The 23,278-nt window shown below is 39.8% G+C and overlaps 1 protein-coding gene across 1 annotated transcript in view; it reads left to right on the plus strand.

Moving 5' to 3' along the window:
• The first annotated feature begins 7,192 nt into the window (after positions 1–7,192).
• SLC25A40 (solute carrier family 25 member 40) overlaps positions 7,193–23,278 on the plus strand; it is a 91,553-nt gene continuing 75,467 nt past the window's right edge. The window contains exons 1-4 of the mRNA XM_053713993.1: positions 7,193–7,366; positions 8,249–8,352; positions 10,779–10,839; positions 21,814–21,920. Of these exons, the coding sequence (XP_053569968.1) occupies positions 10,791–10,839; positions 21,814–21,920 (156 nt within the window). The 5' untranslated portion in view covers positions 7,193–7,366; positions 8,249–8,352; positions 10,779–10,790. The remainder of the gene's footprint in view (positions 7,367–8,248; positions 8,353–10,778; positions 10,840–21,813; positions 21,921–23,278) is intronic.

Below are 23,278 nucleotides of genomic sequence, written 5' to 3' on the forward strand. Positions count from 1 at the left end.
TAACAACTCTGTGATAGGGTGTAGTATTGTGGATAAATCTGGAAGGAACCTGCCCACATAATTCACAAGGCCCAATATTTGTCTCAGCTCATGTACATCAGAAGGACTGATGTACATGTTCAATAGCAAGGATTTTATCAGGGTCCGGCTTGATGCCATCCCATTGATAATATGCCCAAAGTAACATAACTCAGCCTTCCTAAAATGGCATTTCTCCTTATTTAATTTTAGCCCAGACTCTCAAATGGTCTGCAGCACACAGCTCAATCGCTGATCATGTTCTTCCAATGTAGACCCATACACCAAAATGACGTCCATGACGACTGCCATGCCCTTGTGGTCCCTTAGGAGAGAACTCATCTCTCTTTGAAATATTTTAGGAGCAGAGGATATCCCGAAGGGGAGTCTGCAGAAGCAAAACAGACCTACCAGTGTAATGAAGGTAGTGTTTGCAGCACTTTGGATCTAGAGGTATCTGCCAGAAGCCGCTGGAAGCATCCAGTGTAGAGAAGAACTTCGCCCCAGCCAATTTTGGAGCTATGTCTTCAAGTGTCGGCAGCACATCTCTCTCTCTCTCTTCATCGCCTCATTCAGCCTTTTCAAGTCTACGCAGATGTGTAACTTCCCGTTTTTCTTTGCAACAGGCACAATGGGGGCTTTGCTTCAACAACCTCTTCAATAACTCTCATATTCTTCATACGCAGAAGTTCCTTTTCCACTTGAGGTATGAGCGGGAACGGAATTCTATGAGGAGTGGTAATGCTGTATGGGACTGCGTCACCTTTAAGTGATATTCAGACTGTGTTGCAATTCAGTAAGCCCAATTCACCAAACGTCTTCTGAAATCTCATTCACTCTGGCAACCAGGCCCAAATCACAGGCTGCTTTTCTGCTTAATAGGTTGTTAACACACTGACCTCTAATCACATGAACACACATGGGTAATTTCCTCTGCCTGTACTAGCAGCTGGCAAGAAATTTCCCCGCACAATCGATGCGGCCACCAGGACTATGAACTTTTGTTGTAACTTTCGCCAGCTGAGGCTGTCGAGGCAGTTTTATGAATGCTGCAAGGGACATAACAGTGATGAATACAAAGAAGAGTGTGGCGCTTACCAGTCCTGGAGGTCCGTGTATCCGTGTAGTGAGAGCAGCGTCTTTTCAGCGTGTATGGCGGCGTTCACTCATTCAGCTCAGTCAGCTGTGTATACACTTCCGGGGCTAAGGGAGCCCAGCTTCTGTGCCTCCGTCCTCAGGCGCAATTTCAAAGTAGCTATCTCCTCAGGCTGCACAAACCTTAATCCTCCTTCTTGTAGAAATGAAGAGCGAGGTAACACTTTGTGCATAAAACGGTGTACTTTATTGGTTAGAGTCACAGAGTGGTAACTGCAGTGTCTCTAACCAATAAAGTACACCATTTTATGCACAAAGTGTTACCCCGCTCTTCATTTCTACAAGAAGGAGGATTAAGGTTTGTGCAGCCCGGCATCCTGAGGAGATAGACATAACAGTGATGTCTGCGCCTGTGTCAATCTTAAAAGGCAACTTTGGCTCCCATTACAGTAAGAGTAACCCGCCAATCTTCATCTGAACCAGACCGTTCAACAACGGACCCTACAAAGGACACTTCTTGACCCTCCTGGTTACTATACACCTGCATCTCCTTAATGTATTCAGTTTTACACACCACTTCAAAATGGCCCATTCGGTTACATTTTCTGCTTCTTTTGTCTTTAGCAGGGCATACGACACTCTGATCATGGGTACGGTTACACCGCATGCAGCGAGCATGCTGCGCCCATCCGCTTCTGGGCCTATCTGTTGCCCTTGGTCTACCGCTCACACTGTACCTTTCACTAGCAGCTGTCCTGAACTGCTGCACTTCATCCACAATACTCTCGGACCTCAGATCAGCACTTTCCTTTTTGACCAGTTCACTCTGGCGGGCCATCCTAAATGCCCCATCCAATGTTAAATCAGCCTCCAACTGTAGCTTCAGTGAGACTTCAGCATCTGCAATTCCTATGACTATTCTGTCTCTGATTTGCTCCTCTTTAGCAACACCAAACTCACAAATGACTACACAGATTCTCCCACACACTGAACACATTTGTTAAAACAAGCCCTCTCATGAATCACATTTCTTTTGGGCACAAAGTGAGCACTGAGTTTGTTCATAACTATTTCAAAGTCAAATCCTTCCCCTTCTTGGAAAGTAAAGGCATTGAACACTGGCTCCACATCTTTCCCCATAGAGTATAAAAGAGAGTTAACTTGTACTTCACCACTCTCCTTGTCCAGCTTGGAAGCAATCCTGAAGCGTGGAAACCGCTGACGCCATGTGGGCCAAGCTGCAGGCTGAGAGAAATCAAAGGTGGGGTAAACTTCGACATCGTCATTAATCAGGAAACAGAAGGGCAGGCAAGTACTTCTGACACCATGTCATGAGATGCAGGACACAGCATAGAAGGTACAACACTATTTTATTGCAGAGCATAGAAGTATACAGCTTGTACAACACATCTAACGTAGTAACTGCGACATAGACAATCAATCCCCTAAACCATGCCCCCATCCGGTGACGTCACTTCCCACTCTCATCACAAGAAGTAAACTGAAAAGTTTTTTTTTTTTTAAATTGTAGGCTTCTGTCTAAACCATGGAAGTGAATATTGACTTTTATGTCCCTTTCAGTGCATATAATTCCATATATAAATAATTTATTGTAAAGTAAATGTTTGCGTCAAACACAATTAAAATAACGAATATATCAGTTTGAAAAAAGTTGTGGCAGTAACCCAAATCTATTTAAAGGGACACTGAACCCAAATGTTTTCTTCCGTGATTCAGATAGAGCATGCGATTTTAAGCAACTTTCTAATTTACTCATATTATCAATTTTTCTTCGTTCTCTTGCTATTTTTATTTCAGAAAACAGAATTTATGCTTACCTGATAAATTTCTTTCTTTTGTGATGTACCGAGTCCACGGATTCATCCTAACTTGTGGGATATTGTCCTTCCTGACAGGAAGTAACAAAGAGAGCACCACAGCAGAGCTGTCTATATAGCTCCCCCCTTAACTCCACCCCCCAGTCATTCGACCGAAGGCCAAGGAAGAAAAGGAGAAACTATAAGGTGCAGAGGTGACTGAAGTTTACATAAAAAAATACTATCTGTCTTGAATAGACAGGGCAGGCCGTGGACTCGGTACATCGCAAAAGAAAGAAATTTATCAGGTAAGCATAAATTCTGTTTTCTTTTGCAAGATGTACCGAGTCCACGGATTCATCCTAACTTGTGGGATACCAATACCAAAGCTTTAGGAGACGGATGAAGGGAGGGACAAGAAAGGAACCTAAACGGAAGGCACCACTGCTTGCAAAACCTTTCTCCCAAAAATAGCCTCAGAAGCAGCAAAAGTATCAAATTTGTAAAATTTGGAAAAGGTATGAAGCGAAGACCAAGTCGCAGCCTTACAAATCTGTTCAACAGAAGCATCATTTTTAAAAGCCCATGTGGAAGCCACCGCTCTAGTGGAGTGAGCTGCAATTCTTTCAGGAGGCTGCTGTCCAGCAGTCTCATAAGCCAAACGGATGATGCTTTTCAGCCAAAAGGAAAGAGAGGTAGCCGTAGCCTTTTGACCTCTACGCTTTCCAGCATAGACAACAAACAAAGCAGATGATTGGCGAAAATCTTTGGTTGCCTGCAAATAAAACTTCAAGGCACGAACCACGTCCAAGATGTGCAACAGACGGTCCTTCTTAGAAGAAGGATTAGGACACAGAGAAGGAACAACAATTTCCTGATTGATATTCCTGTTAGAAACAACCTTAGGGAGGATCCCAGGTTTGGTACGCAAAACCACCTTATCAGCATGGAAAACAAGATAAGGCGAGTCACATTGCAATGCAGATAGTTCAGAAACTCTTCGAGCTGAAGAGATAGCAACTACAAATAGAACTTTCCAAGATAGAAGCTTAATATCTATGGAATGCATGGGTTCAAACGGAACCCCCTGAAGAACTTTAAGAACTAAATTGAGACTCCATGGCGGAGCAATAGGTTTAAACAAATGCTTTATTCTAACTAAAGCCTGACAAAAAGCCTGAACGTCTGGGACATCTGCCAGACGCTTGTGCAACAGAATAGACAAAGCAGATATCTGTCCCTTTAAGGAACTAGCGGACAATCCTTTCTCCAATCCTTCTTGGAGAAAAGACAAAATCCTGGGAATCCTGATCTTACTCCATGAGTAGCCTTTGGATTCACACCAAAAAAGATATTTACGCCATATCTTATGATAGATCTTCCTGGTGACAGGCTTTCGAGCCTGAATCAAGGTATCTATGACCGACTCAGAGAAACCCTGAACAATGCACGCTATAGGTTGAAGAAGAAAACCCTGATGAACAAAAATTTTCTTTAGGAGACCCTCTAACTTTTTATCCATAGGATCAATGAAAGCACAACTGTCTTCAATAGGTATAGTTGTACGCTTAGCCAGAGTAGAAATAGCTCCCTCCACCTTAGGGACCGTCTGCCATGAGTCCTTTATGGTGTCAGAAATGGGGAACATTTTCTTAAAAACAGGAGGGGGAGCGAACAGAATACCTGGTCTATCCCACTCCTTAGTAACAATGTCCGAAATCCTCTTAGGGACCGGAAAAACATCAGTGTAAACAGGAACCTCTAAATATTTGTCCATTTTACACAATTTCTCTGGAACGACAATAGGGTCACAATCATCCAGAGTAGCTAAAACCTCCCTGAGCAATAAACGGAGGTGCTCTAGCTTAAATTTAAATGCCGTCATATCTGAATCTGTCTGAGGGAACATCTTTCCTGAATCAGAAATCTCTCCCTCAGACAGCAAATCCCTCATCCCTACCTCAGAACATTGTGAGGGAATATCGGATACGGCTACTAAAGCGTCAGAAGGCTCAGCATTTGTTCTTAACCCAGAGCTACTGCGCTTCCCTTGCAACCCTGGCAGTTTAGATAAAACCTCTGTGAGGGTAGTATTCATAACTGAAGCCATATCTTGCAAGGTGAAAGAATTAGACGCACTAGAAGTACTTGGCGTCGCTTGTACGGGCGTAACTGGTTGTGACACTTGGGGAGAACTAGATGGCGAAACCTGATTTACTTCTGTCTGAGAATCATTTAATGCCAAATTCTTATAAGTCAAAATATGGTGTTTGCAATTTATAGACATATCAGTACAATTGGGACACATTCTTAGAGGGGGTTCCACAATGGCTTCTAAACAAATTGAACAATGAGTTTCCTCAGTGTCAAACATGTTTAACAGGCTAGTAATCAAGCAAGCAAGCAAGCTTGGAAAACACTTTAATGAAAAAAAAAATTTGCAAAAACGGTACTGTACCTTTAAGAGAAAAAAAGACATACACAAACTGCAAAACAGGTTAAAATTGCTTCAAAAATTCCGAAATTTTAACAGTACACCCACTAAGCTTTAGAAGGATTGCACCACAAGTAACAAAGCAATAGACCCCCAAATGAAAAAAAAACGATTGATAAGTGTCTAAAACCGGTTAAAAACCCCTAAAGCACCTTGCCAAAGCTCTGCTGTGGCCCTATCTGCCTTTAGGAAGTGATAATATGGGGTTTAAAGCTTCAATTAGTCTCTCAGAAGACTCTCAGGACCTCAGGAGAAGTTGCTTGCTGCTTGTAAATGTAGGCCCCGCACACCTCACTCGATGTTGCTGGGGCCTACACAAAACTAACAAACCTTGCCTGAAAGCCATGTGGGTTATAAACAACCCCAAAGAACCCTCAAGCAAATGTCCCATAAAACAGAAAACGTTACTCCCAGACACAAAAATGTTTGTCCCAAATTCACATAAACTGAGTGCCCACAAAAAATTAACCCTTTATGCAAAATAGTAAAAACCTCTGATAACACTAGGATTACTGCTTACCCTTCCCCTAATGGGGACACTGTCAGCCTTTCTGAGTTAACACAGTCTCTGCAGAAAATATGACTGAACATACCTCATTGCTGTATAGCAAGAAACCGTTCCTCACACTGAAGTTTTCCTGTACTCCTCAGCTTCTGTGGGAACAGCAGTGGACCTTAGTTACAAATGCTAAGATCATCATCCTCCAGGCAGAAATCTTCATCTATGTCCTGCCTGAGAGTAAATAGTACAACACCGGTACCATTTAAAAATAACAAACACTTGATTGAAGATAAAATAAAACTAACAGTTTAACACCTCTTCTCTTTACCCTTCCTGCTTAAAGCCAGCAAAGAGACTGACTGGGGGGTGGAGTTAAGGGGGGAGTTATATAGACAGCTCTGCTGTGGTGCTCTCTTTGCTACTTCCTGTCAGGAAGGACAATATCCCACAAGTTAGGATGAATCCGTGGACTTGGTACATCTTGCAAAAGAAATAAGGCATCTAAGCTAAGGAGCCAGACAATTTTTGGTTCAGTCCCTGGACAGCACTTGTTTATTGGTGGGTGGATTTATCCACCAATCAGCAAGAACAACCCAGGTTGTTCACCAAAAATGGGCAGGCATCTAAACTTATATTTTTGCTTTCCAAATAAAAATACTAAGAGAAGGAAGAAAATGTGATAATAGGAGTAAATTAGAAAGTTTCTTAAAATTGCATGCTCTATCAGAATCACGAAAGATAAAAATTGGGTTCAGTGTCCCTTTAATTTTATGAAATGGTTATAATATTTTAAGCTCTTATGAAATATGATCTTCAATATTATGAATCCATCTCTTTTAGAAATTAAAAATATCAAATTTCAAGCGAAAATCATTTGCAAACAACTTTATAGCTTATCCTAGATGCTTTTAAACACTCTAGAGGAGCAACCCTCGCATGTGTCGAATCTGCGTTCCTGTTTCTGTTATTAGCAGCAGACGTGTTATAGGCATTGGTATCACGTGCGTATATATTACATAAATTGATGATGATAACTACTTTGAGTAGCTTATATAATAATTACAACATATATGTAAACACACCCTTTAGAATAAAATATATATGCAAACTCCGGATAGTGAGCGCATTCTTTTTATTTTGCATTCTTTTTATTTTACCTTTTCAAATATGGCCGCCAATACGTCCAGAGAGCACGCCTTTGAGGTGGGGGCGTTACAGGGTCAATGGTAAGTTTCACGTGCCTTGCATGCCCTGGGGTGACCCATGTGGGTACCTGTCAAACTGCTTCAGTCTCTCGTTCCCTACTTACCTAACTAGAGATGAAGACCTGCGTTTGCTGGAAGTTACCGCTGCTCACGTAGACCACGCTCAGTGAAGAGCACAGATTCTGGATTGTTTGTAAATGATGAAGGAAAAAGAACCAGCTGAAGGAAAAGTGAGGTAAAGTACGTCTATATTGAACTGCTGTAACCTTGTTAACTAATGGTAGTGTCAAGTCTTTGGAATCAGGTGTCAACTACTGGACTACTGGTATACTTCTAAAAGGGACACACAGAAGGAAGAAAAATCTATCATATTTTATCATTGTATATTTAGGTGCCTTGTGCGATGTTAACAGCTTGCACCACATAGTAGTGAGTAGATGAGTCTAGATTCTATTTGTTCTTGGAGGAGTTAGTATATATTAATTCAGGTGTCCGAATATTAAACTGTTGACTGACAATTTCTTTCATACTTTAACATTCTTTATTACCACCTTGAATTTTCATTTTATCTTGATAATGCAACAATAAAGTGCTAAGTTGGAGCATTTTATTTTCACTCATATGTTTGCTGGTAACTATGTACATAACCCTATGGAATGAAAAATCCCAGGAGCCATACATTTTTACTTTTGTTTTTTTAAAATGGGTAAAAAAGACAGCTAGAGCTGCAGAGAACTGTTGGTGCAGACGGTCACTCAATCAGCAGCAATAGTCACACAGCTGGGTCATGCACCTACCGCTTCTGACTAGAGGAGTAGTCGGTCAGTGGGGTAGTCATGCAACTGCCACTGCTTATTGGGTCAGTATCAGTTTCCACTTGGGACCAGCAGTGTACTTTAACTGTGTAACCCCCTTTTGCAGGGGTTAACGTATATAGCATTGCAGGGCCGCTAGTGGTAAAGTTGCAGGCTCTTATGAAAGCAAATGTTTTCTTTTGCTTGCTACACAAGTATCCTCTTCATAGTTGAAGTCAATTTGCTAAAACATTCAGATTTTTTATGTTATTGAAAAATGTCTGTGAACACAGAATTCAGATATGTTTTATTCTTTCCTTTAGAAAAATGAAGGATCATGATGACGTGTTACAGGGATGTAAAGATATCACACCTTTCCAGCAGATTATTGCATCTTCTGTAGGAGCCCTGTTCACATCACTGCTTGGTGAGAAAATATTTAGCTTTAACACTAAAGTTAAAAGAATAAAGTTTATTAAAGGAAAAATGGAACACCTTGAGATTTGTAGATACAATATTTTGTTATACCTTTGCAATACATTTCCATAATTTATTGTATCACCTTTTCATGAAAATTGAGCAATTTTTAATTCTCGAAACGTGAAAATCACCCTGCTGACTTCTCAAGGTAAACTGTCCTACATCTGTCTGCCGGCTTTCTAGTGATGTTAAAGGGATAGGAAAGTGAAAATTAAACTTGCATGATTCAGATAGACCATGCCGTTTTAAGACACTTTTTTAAATTCACTTCTATTTTCAAATGTGCATCGTTCACTTAGTATCCCTTGTTAAAAAATGAATACGCACATATCATACACTAGTGGGAGCTGCTGCTAATTGGTGCCTGCACACATTTGTCTCTTGTGATTGGCTAAATAGATATTTTCAGCTTCCTGTCAGTAGTGCAATGCTGTCCCTTCAGCAACGGATAACAAGAGAATGAAGACAATTTGATAATAGAATTAAATTGGAAAGTTGTTTAAAATTGTATGTTCTATCTGAATTATTAAAGAACATTTTGGGGTTTACTATCCCTTTAAATCCTAGCGTTTTTGAAAAGCTAGCATTTACCAGTGCTACAAATAAAGGAAAGGAGACCAAGTCATGAAGTATTAAAAAAACAAAAAACTTCATGCTGAAAATTTCTTTATTTGCAGCAAGTTTATGCCGAACTGAGCACCTCTAGCCGTCCACAGAAAAACTCATTTTTTTAAATGGCGTCCTCTTACCCAATAGCGTGCTACCCATACAGCATAATGCCGATTGACCCGCACAGCTATTGGCTAAGAGGTAGAAACGTTGCCTTATTGAAAAAAATGCGTTTTGCTGTGGGCGGCCGAAGGCAATCCACTCAACTCGCTGCAAAGTCCCCTTTATTTGTAGCACTTGGTAAATCCTAGAGTTTTTGAAACTCTAGGATTTACATCACTTTAAAGGGACAATATACTGTAAAATTGTTTTCCCTTAATCTGTTTCCAATTATTATTTTTTTACTAACTGCAGAGTATAAAATGTATGAATCTTTGCTTTTTAGGGTTTATTTGTGTATATGAAATAGCCCTCTTCAATAGTTTTTGCGGCCCCAGAGAAAAACATAACCAACAATGTGTGCCATAGTTTTTCTTGTCCCAGGAAAATGTAGAACTAAAAATGTGTGGGTGACCATTACTCGAAAAAGCCCTCTAGAGGGAAGAACAGCATACAAAGGGTGCCCTGCAACCTTATCTAAATCTAGCCCTGTGCCACTGGACGTTTTTTTTGTTTATTTAATAGCCATATGTTTGTATACAGCCCTTAAGGCTTCTAAAACATTGATCTGTGTCCCCCATGTGTTAGTTGGCCATAACTGTTCTAATATGTTATCTGCATGCAACAGACAAAAACGCTAGGATTTAACATCACTAAAAATAAAGATCAAAAAACAAATGAAAAGGTGCCTTTGTTTTACTGCTTAGCTAAGCGTCTCTCGCAGCCCACGGCACTGCTCATTTTTTCAATGAGTAGACGTTTCCACCTCTTAGCCAAAAGCAGTGTGTTCCATAGCATAATGCTGATCAGCCCGCACAGCTATTCGCTAAGAGGTGGAAACATCACCTCATTGAAAGAATGAGTAGCGCAGTCAGAGCCACTTGGCTAGCAGTGAAGCCACAGCGAAATAAGGTCGACTTTTTTTGATTTTTTTTTTTAATGATGAATGAAGGTGGCCTTTTTTTGAAACTCTAGGATTTACTTTAAGATTAGGTCATATGTGTATATTCATAGTGAAATCCTATCTTTATTAAACATTATTTGTTTGTCCCTCAGCTTCTATACATTAGGGAAACTTTATACACCTAAGTGCAGTAGGGTGTGATGACCAGACGGCATTTTGGAAGTATGCATTTTCTTTGATTAGGGATTAAAGGAAATGAAACCCAAAATTTTTCTTTCATGATTCAGAACATACAATTTAAAAAAGATGTCTAATCAAATTTACTTTTGTTCTTAGCACATTCTTTTTTGAAGAGCATACTTACTAACGTGCAAGTGTTTGGAACTCTATATGGTTTTTATTATTGTTCTACATTTTTTAACAGTAGATGGCAGCATTTTTTGCACAGTTAACAACACTGTAAAAAGCATTCTTGCAAAACTGCTGCCATGTAGTGTTCCAGACATGTGTACACTCCTGAGTCTAGCTAAATGTTTTTAAAAAAAATTGTAAAAAAGAGCAAAGTAAAGTTAATCGTAGAGGTATGTTGTACACTATATCTTAATAATGGGGGGGAAAGACTTTTGGGGTTAATGTTGCTGAAAAATGCAAGTAAATTAGTAAAGCCGACTCTCACAAATTTTTTTTTTTTCTTTTCTCAGTTACTCCACTTGATGTTGTCAAAATCCGACTGCAGGCCCAAAAAAAAACAATTTAGCAAAGGTATGTGGATCCACTGACACAGTTAAGTGTATATGTTATGTAAGCATGAGAAAAAAATATGAAGATATTAAACAGTGACATTAATAAAGGCTGTGAAACCCTTTACTAGAGCGAGTTGTTCCTATGAAGAAACTCAGGCTTCAGTGTAGAGAGGGGTGGGCGGTACTTGGCAATTCTGAGCGGCCACTTTCATTTCAAGCCTCTGTTTAAAGGACGCCTGCTCTGAACATGCAACTACCGCTCACCCCTCTCTACAGAAGCCTGTGTTTCTTCATAGGAACAACTCGCTCTAGTAAAGGGTTTCACATCCTTTATTAACGTCACTCTGTTTAATACCTGCATATTTTTTCCTCAGAGAGCAGACCCTTTCATGATCGATGTATACAAACGTGTTTCCTTGTGTTTGTCTGATTAAATAATGTACTCCTTCCTGAATATATTTACCTCTATGTCCCTTAGTGATCTTAATACTGGTTAGGAGCGACTCACTTTGTGTAAAAAGAGTGACTCAACTTTTTTAAAGAGCCGAAGAGCGTAGAAACTGAAGTGCTATTGTCAGCACTGCTGGAAGTTGTCATAAGATCATTGTCACGGCAGGACCTGCACATTCTATATTATATATTTACCCTGCCTGCTGACTGTCAGAGTTGGACGTAATTCACAGCTGCAAACATTTGCTGTATATGAGGGCTTCTTTTCCCACTCACTCCGCCCTCAAGACACTCAGTTCACTTCTCCCCACTACCGCAACGCCCCCGCTGGTCGCTATTAAAATGACAACAAAAAAACTTTATTTCTGGAGGAGGGGTCACGTGACATTGCCTGAATCGATTCGGCTCTTCACTGCATCGATGCAGCATCGTTAAAGGCTGCATCGTGATGCATCGTTGTGCCGATTATTTTCAACACCCCTAATATTTATACTGGCTGACTTTTTTTTTTTTTTCTTTTTTTTTTTTTATAGCAAGTCCCAGTTTCCCAATATATTTCAGTTGATTGAATGCTTGTTATATTTGTTGTTAACAATATAGATTGCACAATTGATATCTGAGGAAGTATGTCTTTTGAAATGCCCTGAAAAATATTACAAAAATAAATAAGAAAAGGTTAATTAATGGAAGGTGTCCATAGGCAGGTACAGCTACATACTGTTTATATTGTACTGGGCTGCAGCGGAGTATAACTTTTTACACAGAACTTACTCTGCTGAGCTGAGGAGATTGTGAGGTAAAATATCTTCCTTTTTTACATAGAGATGCTCAGGTGATATTTTCCTGTCAGCTTTTTACAGTTATACTGCATCAGTTTCAAGTGATTTAGCATATGAGTATTATGTCCCTTTAACAAAGTGCATCCAGGGCAAACTGCTGTTTGAAGTGAGCAGTCAAATATGCAGTAGCGCATTGCTTGTTGACTGGCTCTCAGAGATTTTTTTCAAACCCGCCTCTTAGCCTTTCCCAGTTTGCAAAGCTGTTTATTCTGAATATAAGAGCACTGCATATTTTTATTACTACATTTCTATGTTAGATCAAAAGAAAAGGAAACGGATTTATTAGAGACATTTTAAATGTCTTTTTTTTTTGTATGCAGCTAATTTGCAATGCAATTTTCAACTACTGCACTATATTATAAAACATTAAAAATTGCTTAATTCTTCAGTTAACCAACACATTGCAATTAAACTGGTGCCTTAGTGTAACTGTCTAATTTAAAATTTTATTTTATTTAAAAATGACCTGCAGAAAAATTCACAAAAAAATCTCATTGCAGAAAGTAAAGAAAAGTTCTGCCTCTGGGCCTTAGGATTGAAAGAGCACATTAACCAAAAGTGAAACACCTTTGTTTAAATTTGTCTCTAACACTTCTGTGGTTCTATCTGAAATACTACTGAGTTGAGAAATTGGATAAAAATTGATCCTTTTAGCTTGTTCCAAAAGTTTGTAGTGCAATACCTAACTGTACACATAACAGTTATACATGTATGGCTTTTTTTAATAAGGCAACAGGCCACCCAGGGAGTCACATGTTCCCTCAAAACTGAAGAGAATATGGTAGAAAGCTAGATTTTAGATACATAAGGGCAGGAGCACCATGAGTCCATGTTACCTTATTACAACACCCTTTGTAACACGGGGCTATGCAGTTCTTATGAGAAAAATTTAACCTAAAAGGAGAACGCTACCACTGTGTTTAACATATGGCTTTAACACCCTTCTTAGCATCTAGGTGTGTTTGGTTGAAAACTAGCGTGTGTGGCTGTAACTTAAAGGGACACTATACCCAAATTTTTTCTTTCATGATTTAGATCATTTGATTTTTTTTTTTTTTTTAAATATAATTTTTATTGTTTTTTTTCCCCTTTTTTAACAACATTGTCGTCCAACCAATACAATAATATTCCAAAATTTGATACATAAACAATAAATAACTCCGTACATAATATACTATTTCCTTATAATATTATCTGCTATATATGCTGAGTGGGTCTATTCTAGAACAGCTAAGTTGATTACATGGCATAATTTCTTAGCATATAGTTTAATATGTTAGGTGTTTAAGGAATTTCGTAGCACCTTAATTTATCCTAATCAATATGAGCATATAGACAATATCAACATCCAACATCTGAGATAGTAACCCACAATCTCATACATAAACAATAAACAGCTCAATGCACATCGTAATACTTCAAAGTAATATTATCTTATTGTAAATGCTACGTGAGTCTATTCTTAAAACAGCTGGAATAGTTACATAGCATAATTTCTTGGCATATGTTCTAGTGTATAATGTGCTTAAGGGGTTTCGCAGCATCTTGGTTCCAGCTTAATCAAAAAATAACAAAAAATAACAAAACAAAAAAATATCGAAGTGGGAGACACAACCCCCGCCTTGCTAAGCCTATTCCTCCCCTCCCCCCTCGCCCCAGGCCCACTCTACCAAATGCCCAAAAGAACTATTTCGGAGTTTTGAAATGGGTTTATCATGACCTCTATTTCTGTTGGCGAGAAGCTTTTAATAAATTTTGACCACTTGCTAAAAAATGTTACAATCTCGCCTTCTGAGTTTAGGTCTGTGGCCAGTTGTTCTACCTTATATTGCTTTTTGAGATAGTTTTTAACTTCGTTCCCTGTCGGTATAAATCTTGTTTTCCATTTTTTAAAAATCAGATTCCTTGCGGCAAGAACTACTAGATTTAATATCTTGGCATCTCTAAAATCCTCCTTATTATTGGACAGAAAAATTATATTTGACGGCGTAAGTTTGAGGGGTTTAATTTTTACCACTTTCACTAGCCAGAACTCTAATTTGTGCCAGAATTGTTCTATTTTCGGACACAGCCACACCATGTGCAGTAAGTCGGCCGCTAGTAAACTACATTTTGGACAATTCCTAAAATCAACATTATTCCACCTAAATGCTTTATCTGGTGTGTAATAAATCTGATATATGAGCTTTGTATGGGACTCTCTCCAAGTTTCAGATATCGTGGTATTACGTAATAGCGTGAAGGATCTCACGATATGTGTATCTTTGTCTATATTCATAGACAGATAATCTGACCATTTTTGGGCTAATTTTTCAACATTACCGTTACCCCTCTGCGAGTTCAGAAGGGTATACCATGGAGAGATGGAGGCACGACCAGCCTTGATCAGGGCCGGCCATGTCTCCAGTCTCCCCCATGTCCATTTCCAATCATATTGCGCACGCAGCAGTAAAGTGTAATGCCTAGCTTGAAGGTAGGCAAAGAAATCTTGATTGCTGAGATTAAATTCTACTTTCAGTTCTTGGAAAGATTTAATAGTTCCTGATTCTGCATGGTGAAGCTGTGCAACCTGCCTAAGCCCCTGCTCCTGCCACTTTCTCAAGTGCAAAGCTTGGGATCCTTCTTGGAATTCAATATTGCCTATAAAGGTTTGATACCTGGGAATGTTGGTATTTATTCCCAGTATTGTGCCTATCTTTTTCCATGCCTGAATTATTACATGTATAGTTTTACATTTTTTCACTAGTTTGGGCACTAAGTGGGGCGGTGTATGTAAGAGCGACAGCGGCTTTAGAGGGAAAATTAAGCTATTCTCTAGCTCGTTATCTGTAAAGTAGTCAGCTTCTGCCGCAGTGCGACCCAAGAAAACCAAATTATAGAGATACAAATTTGGCAAAGCCAACCCAGCAAATTGCCTTGCCAGATATAATCTTTGCAGGGCAACTCTGGGTTTCCTTGATTGCCATTTGAATTTCCGGAGTGCCATATTAAATTTCTTAATGTCTTGCGATTTTATAAAAAGTGGAAGGTTTTGGAGAATGTATGATATTTTTGGCAAGATTACCATTTTATATAAAGCAACTCGCCCTGAGAGGGAGAGAGGTAAATTCTGCCAATCTCTCATAAGTGAAAAGGCACGTGCAAAGATTGGTGTAACATTTAAGGAGTACCATTCCCGGGGATCTGCAGAGACAAAAATCCCCAAATATCTAAGCGATTTCAGAACCGTCTTAAATGGGTTATTTAAATATGACATATCGGTCTTCCTTAACCATAGTATTTCAGTTTTTTGTTTATTCATTTTATACCCTGTGAATTGGCCAAATTGTTCAATTATGTTGAGAATTTTTGGAATATTCAGGGAGGTATTGGAGGCGTAAACCAGCAGGTCGTCTGCGTATAGAGACACTTTTAATTCGTGTTTATTGATCCTAATGCCTTCAATGTGGTTTCTGAGTTTTATAGCTAGGGGTTCAATCGCCAAATCAAATAGCAGGGGAGAAAGCGGGCAGCCCTGTCTTGTACCCTGCTCTAAAGTTATGCTCTGTGACTCTTGCCCGTGCATGACTAATTTTGATGTTGCCTTTTTGCACAAGTTATTTACTAGGTTTAGAAATTTATCTTGAAATCCAAATTGTTTCAATGTGGTAAGGATATGATCGTGGCTAATTCGATCAAACGCCTTCTCATCGTCGATCGCTATAATCGCTGCGTCAGGTAAGCTTTCCATTAGCTTCCTTTCACTATTATTAAAATAGTCAATGGATAAAAGAAGTTGTCTGATTATAGATGATGAGCTCCTTTTTGCAAGGAACCCAACCTGATTTTTATGAATTACTTCCCCTAAGCCTTTTTGCATTCTCTTTGCCAAAATTGAAGCGAATATTTTGTAGTCCGTGTTCAATAATGCAATAGGTCTATACGACTCTCTGCACTGTGGGTCTTTATCAGCTTTGGGTATTAGTATGGTATGAGATGTTAAAAAACTGGGAGGTATTTGGTTATTCTGTTGAAAGAGATAGTTAAAGAGTGGTCAACTGTGGAGTGATCGCTTTACCTAGACTTTTATAAAATTCATTTGGCAATGAATCGGGACCCGGCGCTTTGTCTTTTTTCAAGCTTTGTATTGCTTGGCTTACTTCCAGCTCTGTTATCGGGGCATTCAATCCCAGTTTAAATTCGGGGGATATTTTCGTGGGGGAGATATCTTTCCAGAAACTCTCCTTTATATCTATGTTTACTGGATTCGCCGCATAAATTGCTTTATAGTATGAAAAAAAAGATTCAGATATTTCCTCTGGCGAGGTGAGCAATGTATTATTAATTCGTATAGTTTCCACTGTTTTTGAAGATCTTGAATTCTTTACCAGTTTGGCCAGCAATTTGCCCGATTTATTACCGAATTTGTAGAAGTTGGATTGATATCTTAGATCTGCTTGTGTTGCATTAAGAAGTAAGAGAGTATCCCTTTCTTCTTTAGCTTTAATGTATTTTCTCCAATTCTCGTTGGAGGGTGTATTTATGTACTTGTTGTAAGCATTGATTACTGTGTCAGTTACTTGTCTTTCCTTTCGGTGAGTTTTTTTTTTTTTTTGATGTTTGCCATATACGCAATTATATCCCCCCTCAATATCGCTTTTGCTGTTTCCCACAGAATCAGAGGGCTAGCCACTGAGTCTTTGTTGTTCCGATAATAATCCCCCCATCTTTCCTCGAGCCACTCTCTGAATTTTGCGTTTTTGTCAAGATATTTGGGATAATAAAACGCATGTCTTTTAGTGCCAATCTTTGAGGCTGGGATGTTTAAAGTAATTGGTGCGTGGTCTGATAATAAAATTTCGGGTATATGTGCTTTGGCCCCCCTATGATACAGGCTGTCATTAATTAGCATAAGATCAATTCTTGATAGGGATTTAGATTGTTTAGAGCAACATGTATAATTTCTACTATCAGGGTTCTGAACCCTCCAAATGTCTCTGACTGCCAGGTTTCGCGTGATGGATTTGAATAGTTTATTTTCCAGTTTGTCCTTTTTATTTATCTTCTGCTTCACTCCATGTCTGAATCTATCTATTGGAGCATGAGGAGTCATGTTGAAGTCCCCTGCTATAATTATGTGACCTTCCGCTATTTGCAGAATTTTTGCTTGAAGAGAGTCCCAAAACCCATACTCAATTATATTTGGTGCATAGAGATTACATATAGTGAATATTGAGTTTATAATTTTCAACTTTATAATTATAAATCTGCTATCTGGATCAATCACTGTGTCTAGTTTTTCATATCTCAGTTCCTTCCCAATCAAGATTTCAACTCCCTTGCTCCTATTTACTGAGGGTGCAAAAATACTTTCTGCCACCCAGGTTGCTTTCAGTTTAAGTGATTCTTCTGCGTTAAGGTGTGTTTCCTGGAGTAGTGCTATAAGGGACTTAGTTTTCTGCAAGTGAGTCAAAATTATTTTCCGTTTGATGGGTGATGTGATCCTGCCAATATTCCATGAGGTGATTTTAATATCTTTAATCCTAAGGTTGTTCATATATCTCTAAGGGGATAAGAGAACCTCTTGTATTCCTATGCCAAAATGTCCGTTTACCATCAAAATAGATTTGGTGCAGTCCCTGTTCCTTACATTTATTTTAACAGTTATCCCCATGTTCAGCTATCTTTTTTTCAGCATCAGCTGCTGAGTCAAAAAAAAAAGTTTGACCATCATGTGTAAGTTTAAGTTTAGCTGGGAAAATAACCGTGGCTTGCCAGCCCATTTTCAACATCCTACCGCAAACTGAGGAGAGTTCCCTCCTCTTTGTGGAGGTTTCTATGGAAAAATCTTGAAATAACAAAATTTTATTCCCATTGTAAAAAATGGGTTGATGTTTTCGGTAGGATTGAAGAAACATCATTTTGTCCTGGTAGTTCAGGAACTTTGCAATGATTGGTCTGGGTCTGGCTAGGTTAGATGAGGATTCGGGAGCCCTCCCCAGTCTGTGAACTCTTTCAATTGCAATAAGCGTTTGTGCTGGGGGGATTTTTAACAATTGTGGTAGGGTGTGTGTCATAATCTGCATGAGCTCATCCTGCTTGACTGATTCTGGGAGGCCAATAATTCTGAGGTTATTCCTCCTTGATCTGTTTTCTAAATCTTCTACTTTAGCTTTTAATTTCAGAATCTCAGAATAGTGATCTTCAATCTTTGTAAAATAACCATTTGACGCATCCTCTAAATCTGAGATTCTCTGTTCTGCTTCTTGGATTCTTTTCGAGAATTGTCTGACATCTAAGGTCAGTAGAGAGATATCCTGTCTAATTTCAGTTTTTAGTAAGTCAAATTTTGGAGAAATGGCTTCTAATATACTTGCGACAAGGTTTGTTGATTCATTTGAAATCGTTAGATTTGGAGTCTTCGAGGGCGTTGATTCTATAAGTGTGTCTACCGGCGTCCCTGGGGGAGCTTTGTTCCTACGGTCCTTGTTTTTGGCAGCCATGCCCGAAATATTTTTTCCCGTGAATGATGGTGAGGTGATATATTTATCCATGCACAACTAAAAAACGTGAAGGAGGTTGTGTGAAGTAAAAACTAAGTGCGTTAGTGGTTTAGGGCGTGCCCTAGTGTGAACGTGCTAAGTGAGAGAGCGAGAAGAGAAAAAAAAAAAAAAAAAAAGAGGTGCATGGGGAGTGAGGTGCAAGAGGGAAGTGTCCTATCTAGTGAGTAAATTGCCACAGAAGTGATAAGTAAGAGAAGAGAGCAAGAACCACTGTGCCTCTTCAAGAGTATAGTTAAGTGAATTGTAATAAGGTGATACTAGTTAATGACCTTTAGGTTTTGAAATCACGGTACACCCGTGTGCAGACTATATTCTAGCGCCAAAAAACAGGGACACAAGGCTATCAGCACTTATGACTCAAATCTAGACTGGATATTTTCCTATGATACACTTGCTATTAAGCCAACAGCAGAGGATGAGCTCCTATCAGATCAAAACAGAATCACTTTGCTGAATATATTCACCTGAGTAAACGCCACCTGTTAAGAAATTCTACATGGGGGTCTGTACAATCCCCTAGGTTCCATTTATGTTCCTAATCTCTTTCCCAGGGTAAATCAAGATTATGCCGTTTAAATTTCTTTTCTTTCTTCCCCTCTCCTTCCCCCTACTTTCTCCCCTTCCCCCCCGCTCCTCCCTTATTTAATAGATAATCCAATCTATGTTCATATCATAATGCTAGATCCAGGGCTTAAAGCACTGTACCTGCCTGCCGATATCACTATTGATTCAATGGTAAACACTATCTCCTAATAGGCCAAAAGATTAATAAGAAAGCAGTATAGTAGAGGAAGTTCTTAAATACCTTAGAATTGCTCTGGATTACTTCAGTACCTTTTATTAAGTCCTAGACTTTAACCTTTAAACAGTTGCCTAACTCTAGTTCATCTCATAGATCCCCATCTGAAGCATATGACCCACAGGTTGGATCACTTGGTGATCAAAACCTCAAAAAAAAAAAAAAAAAATTGGCTATAGGGAAATGAGCTAATTTAACTCTAACTTGTTCCCTGGGGCAGTGTATTATGCCTATACCTATATGAATCAAATGCCTTTGACTCTAACCCTGCCTTTCCACAGTTGTACCGTTTGATAGTACAATAGTAAAAAGAGCCAACTGATTTTTTCTTTTTCTTTCCTTCTCACATTATTAAGGCAAGAATAAGCATTGTTAACCCTTCAGTTTGCCCAGTAATGTTATTGACCAGGTTTTATAGGTTTCAATAGTACTTGTTAAGACCATCAGTTATTCTGCAGAACCAAAAAAAAAAAAAAAAAAAAAAGGAAAAAAGAAAACAACAACAAGCAAAACAAAAACCGTGTCCCACGGGAAACATATTCACTTGAGTACATAGAATCTTAAACTCAACCTATACACATAGTACAATTATTATGTAAAATAATAGATTAGCATCTGAGCCAGCTTTTGTACAGTTCACCAGCTAGCTCCCAAGCTTATAGCCCTGCAGTGCTTTTCAGTGTCTCTGGTAGCAAGAGAGGGGAGCTATTACAAAAAAAATGAGGGAGAAAAGAAAAGAAAACCCAGGTAAGTGTTCATGGACTAGATAAAGTCTAGTATCAATGATTCGCTGGGGGGTATTAAAGCAAAGTTATGTCACTTATGTTTTCTTTTCTTCCTTTTTTCTCTTTCCCTTTCCCTTTTAAGGGGATGAGGCAGTAATTCAGATCTTGGGTTTTTAACCTTATAAATTCTTGCCCCACTCCTTCCCCCTTCAGGACTCAGTCAAACGACAAACTTAAGCCAGAGTTCAGTTGCTCATTTTAATACAAAGTTCCAGCCCTCAAGTTAAACTGCTAGCCGGTCCCCTCTTCCCTTCCCGGCATCTAGCGTGTGTGAGCAGGGTGGGAGCCGTCCCGCACTTACCCGTCTTCGCCGTACAGCTCTATGTCTCAGTTAACAGCCGGTGTGGTTCCTGTGGCCGTAGTTTACTGTTGGATACTGTTCCCGGGCATAAGTTTTATTCATCTTGGTTCCAGAGGGTTTTGCTGTTCCTTTACCCCCTAGATCAGCGCCTTGTCTTGCAGGTTCTGCCTCGCAGCATCGGTGGGGTAGACCTGCCGTTGCTGATAGGGGTGGCATCTCCTTTTGGTTGCCTCTCGCAGGGGCCCGGGTGGTCCGGAACCTGCGCTGCTGAATCCCCACTCGCAGCACCGGTGGGTGGGGAGAGCAGCTAATCCTGCAGAGCCTCGTCTTGGTTGCCGGCGCCACTCCGGCCGGACGCCCTTACGTCAGGGAACCCTCTGTAACGGTTACAGTTCCGATGACTGGGTTGGGTAAGTTGCGGGTGCTCACCACTGTATTGAGGCTGTCCTTGTATGTAAAGTCTCTGGGCTGCTTGCCCCACTCGAGTGGCAAAGTTGCGATTGGGAGGCCCACCTTCAGATTTTCCTATGACTTCCACCAGGCACGGAGCTTACAAACGTAGTCTGCCACACAAAGTAAGCTCTTGGTGGGTCAGGTCTTGTTTAACGCAGGTGAAATCTTGCGCTGCCGGGGTGGCACAGGACGGATAATCTTTTTCTGTGCTGTAGCAGGGCTTCCCATAGGGGATAGCCAGGCGTGAAAAAACCGCCTAGAAACAAGCTACAGGGAATGGTAGCCTGGAGCACACTCTCTTACTCCAGACTCCTCCTCTTCCTCCCGGGCTCCTCTCCTAGCTAGATCATTTGATTTTATGCAACTTTCTAATTTACTCCTATTATCAATTTATCTTCGTTCTCTTGCTATCTTTATATGAAAAGCAGGAATGTGATGCAAAGGAGCCAGCCCATTTTTGGTTGAGAACCTGGGTTATGCTTGCTTATTGGTGGGTAAATGTAAGCCTCCAATAATTAAGCACTATCCATGGTGCTGAACCTAAAATGGGCTGGCTGCTAAGATTTACATTTCTGCTATTAAAATAAAGATACTAAGAGAATGAAGAAAAATTGATAATAGGAGTAAATTAGAAAGTTGCCTAAAATTGTATGCTCTATCTGAATCATGAAAGAAAATGTTTGGGTTTAATGTACCTTTAAGTAACAAGTGGACTTGATTGGTATTGATTTACCTACTACAATTTATTTTTATATATACATCAAAAACAGGAATATGAGTAAGGAGAAAATCAAATACTGATGTACTTTAAATTTCACATCTAGGTAAATGTTTTGTCTATTGCAATGGCCTAATGGACCATCTGTGTTTGTGTGAAAATGGAAGCAGTAAAGCATGGTACAAAGCTCCGGGCCGTTTCAGTGGAACTCTGGTAAGCACGTAATCATTTGACAAATGAACGCTTCAGCTTGAGTGTTAATTGCGCTAGGTGTAAGCTTTTTGTTCTTGTAGGGTCATATTACAAGTTGAAAGTAAACTGTTTTGGCCTTTTAGCCAATCAGTGCTCTCTCATAATTAACTATACGGCCATGAGCACAATATAATCTATATGGCACACATGAACTAACGCCCTCTGGCTGTGAAAAACTGTCAGATGCATTCAGATTAGAGGTGACCTTCAAGGGCTTTGAAATTCGCTTCGCATATGAGCCTACCTAGGTTTAGCTTTCAACTAAGAATACCAAGAGAACAAAGCAAATTTGATTAAAAAATCATGAAAGATTAATTTTGACTAGTCTGTCCCTTTAATTACACATGCATGCATACAGTCAGTTGTGTACCTTAATTATTAGGAACAAGAAAATAGAGAGACACACTCAACTGAGACAGTGCAAAAGCTAGAAAAACATCTGTGCTTGTCCCCAAGGCCAGTGCCACTCAGGGTGCAGTCTCTTTTAGCACATTATGCCTTTCACAGAGAAAAAATATCCTGTAGCATATCAGTCTGACCCTGCCCAATGACAGTCCAGCGCCGAAATACCAGGCAATTCTTCTCTGAACAAGACAAACAACAAACCCCAGACATACGTTTCGGCCTCCCTTGGGCCTCGTCAGTGAGGTGCAGTTGCATCTCTCTAGGGCATATGTGCAAGGAGTCCACCGTCGTCTGGCTTCCCGTTTTTACTCTTAGGGAGACCCAAGAGAAATTTGCATAAAAACATGAAAAAAGACGCACTCAACTAAGACAGAACAAAAGCTAGAAAAACTTCTGTGCTTGTCCACAAGGCCAGTGCCACTCAGGGTGCAGTTTCTTTTAGCACATTATGCCTTTCACAGAGAAAAAATATCCTGTAGCATATCAGTCTGACCCTGCCCAATGACAGTCCAGCACCGAAATACCAGGCAATTCTTCTCTGAACAAGAGAAAACAACAAACCCCAGACGTACGTTTTGGCCTCCTTTGGGCCTCGTCAGTGAGGTGCAGTTTTTCTAGCTTTTGTTCTGTGTCAGTTAAGTGCGTCTGTCTATTTTCTTGTTTTTATGCAAGTTACTCTTGGGTCTCCCTAAGAGGGAAAAAGGGGAAACCAGACGTGGACTCCTTGCACATATGCCCTAGAGAGATGCAACTGCATCTCCCTGACGAAGCCCAAGGGAGGCCGAAACGTACGTCTGGGGTTTGCTGTTTTCTCTTGTTCAGAGAAGAATTGCCTGGTATTTTGGCGCTGGACTGTCATTGGGCAGGGTCAGACTGATATGCTACAGGATATTTTTTCCTCTGTGAAAGGCATA

This window comes from Bombina bombina, chromosome 5 (genome assembly GCF_027579735.1).
Source record: "Bombina bombina isolate aBomBom1 chromosome 5, aBomBom1.pri, whole genome shotgun sequence".
Lineage (NCBI taxonomy): Eukaryota > Metazoa > Chordata > Amphibia > Anura > Bombinatoridae > Bombina > Bombina bombina.